Source organism: Rhizophagus irregularis, chromosome 22 (assembly GCF_026210795.1).
Source record: "Rhizophagus irregularis chromosome 22, complete sequence".
NCBI lineage: Eukaryota > Fungi > Glomeromycota > Glomeromycetes > Glomerales > Glomeraceae > Rhizophagus > Rhizophagus irregularis.
In genome coordinates this window covers 2,659,499-2,664,399 of record NC_089450.1, presented here as the reverse complement: position 1 = coordinate 2,664,399, position 4,901 = coordinate 2,659,499, and the positions used below count along the sequence as shown (strand labels likewise).

At 37.3% G+C, this 4,901-nt stretch overlaps 1 protein-coding gene across 1 annotated transcript; it reads right to left on the bottom strand.

Annotated features, from left to right (window-relative positions):
• Nucleotides 1-537: 537 nt before the first annotated feature.
• Nucleotides 538-943, bottom strand: OCT59_014778 (uncharacterized protein; the record flags this gene model as incomplete). The annotated part of the gene is made up of 2 exons (XM_066150234.1): nt 538-712; nt 816-943. The coding sequence occupies 2 exons, from the start codon at nt 941-943 to the stop codon at nt 538-540; spliced, it is 303 nt and encodes a 100-aa protein (XP_066002421.1).
• Between the last annotated feature and the right edge of the window lie 3,958 nt (nt 944-4,901).

Genomic DNA, 4,901 nt, shown 5'->3' with positions numbered 1-4,901 from the left:
TTTTGTAATATTAATTCAATGTTAATACGACATCACTACGATGTGATTACATGATAATATTTACATCGCATAATGATCACTGCGATATCGCAGAGATATCGAACTAATCAATGTCGAATAAATATAGTTACGACTAACTTAACGACGTCGAATCTATTTTTTATCAAAATATCGTAATGATATCGTAATGATATCATTGCAATATCTAATCAATATCGATTGTAAACTCCAGCAAAGTATAATAAATAAATAATAACAATTTTCGGCATTAAATCATTAAATAATATGATTTTTTCTTTAAATTTGTACAAATTACAGTCACCTAAGAGTCACGTGACTTAAACTGATCACATGATTTAACTCCGCTTTAGACGCCTCCCTTTTTCGGTAATTCTAGATTACGAACATAATGCCGGCCGGATCTATACACGTGACATCCAACAGACATCCGGGAGGTATTAGGTGGGTTTACACTTATAATATAAAAAATATAAATCTGCAAGTACAAAATGCTTACTCCTGTTGAGTCCATTCGTTCTACTCCCAGTTCAGTCCCCAAGGATCGCCTCCCCATCTTTGTTCACTTAATGCATACTCTATGGTTTCCCTTTCCTGGGGGTGCACAACCATCCCATTCCTAAGCATTTTCTCCATAATATAAAGCTGATTCTTGGTAAGGCAGTCTATCCATCCTTTATAGGAGTAAATTACACTTTCAAATGTTATCCAGTCAATATTATCTTTTTCATACTGCTTTCTGACAGCTCGGATTTTCCAGTACATATTCCTGATTATAGTGGCATAAATTTTTCCACCTCTTATATGCTTCTTGATGAACCTCCTGCCACCACACACTATCTACTTTACTTGCTGCAATAAGATCAGTATTCAGGATCTTTGCGATAATGCGTTCGACTATTTCTTCTGGTAACCGGTCCAACATGATGTTATGTTACTTATACTATAGCTATTTTCAATTACTGTATGTCCATTATACATGGATAAAAAATATAGACTAAATTCGTACAGGATCGCAGGAGCCGCTTATGCAAGAAGTTCTGCTAAAGTATTCTTAGCCTTATTTTTAGTAATAGCTCGCTTTGGGGGACCTGTTGATGAGTCCTTAGTCACATTATAATACAACTCGAAGAGGGCCTCAAGTTTATCTAGAAGAGCTTGTTTATTCTTGTATGATTCGTGTATTTTTGCTATCTTAGCAGTACAGTCAACTCCCTCTATAGTCACTCCCGTTATAGTCACATTCTACTATATAGTCACACCAGTTGAATGTTCAAAACACTTTATTATTAAAATCTATCCTATATAGTCACAATCTATCTATAGTCACTATCACACCTATCCTCAAAAATCTTATATTAAAAAGAACCGTTTATAATCACAGTTATATAAAGAATATATTAAATAACTTGGCATCTAATAATCGTACAAAGATGTATCACAGCTTGTTAGAATCGTCTCACTGAGACGAATCGAATGGTGGTAGTTTTATCCTTTTCCGATCACTGGCTGACGAGTTATTCAACAAAATGTTAAACATTAGCATTATAATATTTCTTGATTTACGTTTACTGCGCCATTTAACATTTTGCTAGATTTCTCGGTACCTAGTGATTATAAAAAGACAATTTATAGTTCGTTGGAATCGCCTCATTGAGACGAGACGAATCGAATGGTGGTAAGCTCATCTCTCTGTGATCAATATTGACGGAGTTATTACTTAAAAACCATTTAATATTTTTTAATTTCGGAAATTAATCTAGTGATTGGATTTCGATGTATCTTATACCATTAGATTCGTCTCATAAAGACGAATCGAATGGTAGTAAGTTCATCTTTCTAGGATCAATATTGACAGAGTTATTACACAAAAACCATTAATATTTTTTTAATTTTGGAAATTAATCTAGTGATTGGATTTCGACGTATTTTATACCATTAGAACCGTCTCATCAAGACGAATCGAAGTGCGGTAAGATCATCTCTCTACGATTAATATTGGCGAATTTACGATACAATAAAGTTTTAAGTATAATTCTGGCTAAAATTATGTTAATTTTTGGCCGGAATTATGATATACAAATATAAGAAATTTTTTATATAATCACATCTCTTTATAATCACCAAATATGAGGATCATCGCAACTCTTTCCTGAATTTTTGAAAATACTAATAAAAATTTATTTTTGAAATTTTCGTTCAAAAATTTCTAAGTGCTCGTTCAATATACTAATATTTCCACAGTTGCTTTCCTCTTTACTGAGCTTTAACTATGACTACACCTCCAGCTCCTTCTGTTATTAACCCAGATATTCTGCCGCCACCGCGTCCTGTTGTTTCTACTCCCTCTGGAGACTGACCTCTATCTCCCACTAGTACCGCTGGCGCACCTAGTAAACGTACACATACTGTCTTTGATGACGCGATGAATGTTGATATAACTTCACCTTCTGCTTCGGCTCCCAACCTTATTTCTACCGCTCCTTCAGGTCTTCCTGTCAACAAAGTCCAAGTGCTTACATCTTCCAATACTATTACCACTCCTGTTGAAACTGTTGACGCTTCTATCCATGCTCCCTCAAACACCAGTGGTAAAGGCAAAGCTGTTGCCTTTGATGTCCCAGAATGACGACCATCCCCTGATGGTAATGCCGCTGCTATAAAATCCGCTCCTTCTCGTTATTATGCTGCGGCATATTTATGCGATACGCCTGACGCGTTCAAAGCTAAATTCACCACCAATCACTCCATGTGCGACGAAGTGGATTGTTCACTCTCCCGTTACTCTTCTTATGGCGCTCGTGCACGTTGTGAAGGATCAGGCAATAACAAAAAGATCCTTGTCTTCTTTAATGATCAACATGATTATACCGATTGTGTCAGTTTTCCACGTGCCGATCTCCTTGATTTGGTCTTTATCCATTACTCCCCTGCAGACGCCAAACTCAGTGATGCGATGAAGTCTTTGTTCGTCACTGATATTCTGCTTTTCCTAACCGAGACTCAAGTCCGTCAAGCATTTTCCAGATATGGCACTGTAATTAAGTGCAAACTTACTCCTAGAAAACATTATTATAATGGTCATATCCAGTTTTCTTCCACGGATGCAGTTATCCAATTTAATGATATTTGGGTGATCATTTGCCTTGGTAATTCTTTACGTGTCTGCCCGGCATCTTTTTCGAAATCCCAATGCGATAGCCGCAGAGAACATGTTGCTATCCTTGCCGGCATTCCCAAGAATATTAAAGAAGCTGATCTATTAGAAATTGCCACTCAAGTTAATGCTAAGGCCCTTAACGTTCCTTTATCTATCAGCTCTTACAAGCTTAAACCTTATGTATATTTGAATTTCTCCTCGTTTGAATCTCTTGAAGCTGCCAAAGAAATGACCGTGGCTTTCCGCGGCAAAGGATTAACATGGCACCCTCCCAATGAAGCACAGACTTTATGCCATGTGTGTGGGCGTCCTGGTTGTTCTCCCTCTGAATGTAATCCACGTCCTTCACGAAAAGTGGATGATCGCTTTAACAAACTTTATTCTCGTTTCAATGCTGGACCTAGACGTGGTCGTCAGAATTCGCGCCAATCACGTGACAATTCCAATTCTCATTCAAGATCGCGTTCCAACTCTAGATCCCGCAATAATAATTCCTCTTCACTTCGTTCCAACAATAATAACTATAATACTAACACTTCCCGTCCCATCACTTCACGAAGTAGTAACTGAACTAACAACAATAACAACAATATTTCCAGGAACAAAGCAAATCCTTCTGGTTCTACTCAACCTCCACACAAACTCCATCCTACCAATTCTACATCACACACTTCTCCATCTGGTAATCCTGCTCCTACACTTCCCCAACATGTCATTGATGAATTAAAGGTGCAGATTAAAGAGATCGCTAACACCCTCCATACTCTCGAGGAAACTGTCTCTTGGATGAATGATACTATCACGTCTCATGAGTATAGGCTATCTGAGCTGGAATCGATGATGAATTATGACGCTTCTGGCGACTCTGAATTGCATTCGCCTCAGAATGATCGTGAAAATTATCATCATTCTTATGATAATGGCTGGGATGATGCTCCTACCCAAGACACGAATTCTGGATTTAATCTTCCTCCTCATACTTCCTCTTCTCTTATGGACGTTTCTCCTGACACTTCCTTTTCAGCTCTGGATCCTAACTCCGTCCTATCACTAAGACATGTCCCCTTACCTGTCTCCCAAGATACAATTATCACCCCTGCTGTCAATACTTCCCGTTTGCAATCAGAAATTTTTAATGTTACTACTACACAAAAGAATCTTTCTGCCCAACTTGGTTCGATTATGGAAAAATTGGACTCCTTCTCTCCCTCAAAACCCTCCCCTTCTAATGATTGAACACCAATTTATATCGGATGCATCACAGGGATTTCACCCCCCTAATAGTGCGATTCCTAATATTAATAATCCTAATAGTCCTTCTTTTTCTTCTTCCCCTCTTGTTACTTTTGGACAAATCAATGTTAATGGATTGTGTTCCCCTGTTCGACAACTACACTTGTTAAATTATTTTCTCCATTCTTCTTTTGGCATTTTATCTTTAAATGATACTCGTCTTACTTCTTCCAGTGCTAAATTTATTTATCAAAATGAACATTCCCAACATAATTTTAAGTCCTATTGGGCTCCTTCCCCTTCTAATTCACGACCTCATGATGGTGTTGGTCTTTTACTTCGCCATCCTTTACATAAACATGTTCAGAAGATTGATCCTTGGAAAGGTCGTCTTTTAAAATTAGATCTTTTTTTCCATCAAACAAAAATCTCTATTATTTCTGTTTATATTCCTCCTTATCATTCTATTCATTACAAAGAACGTGATGCT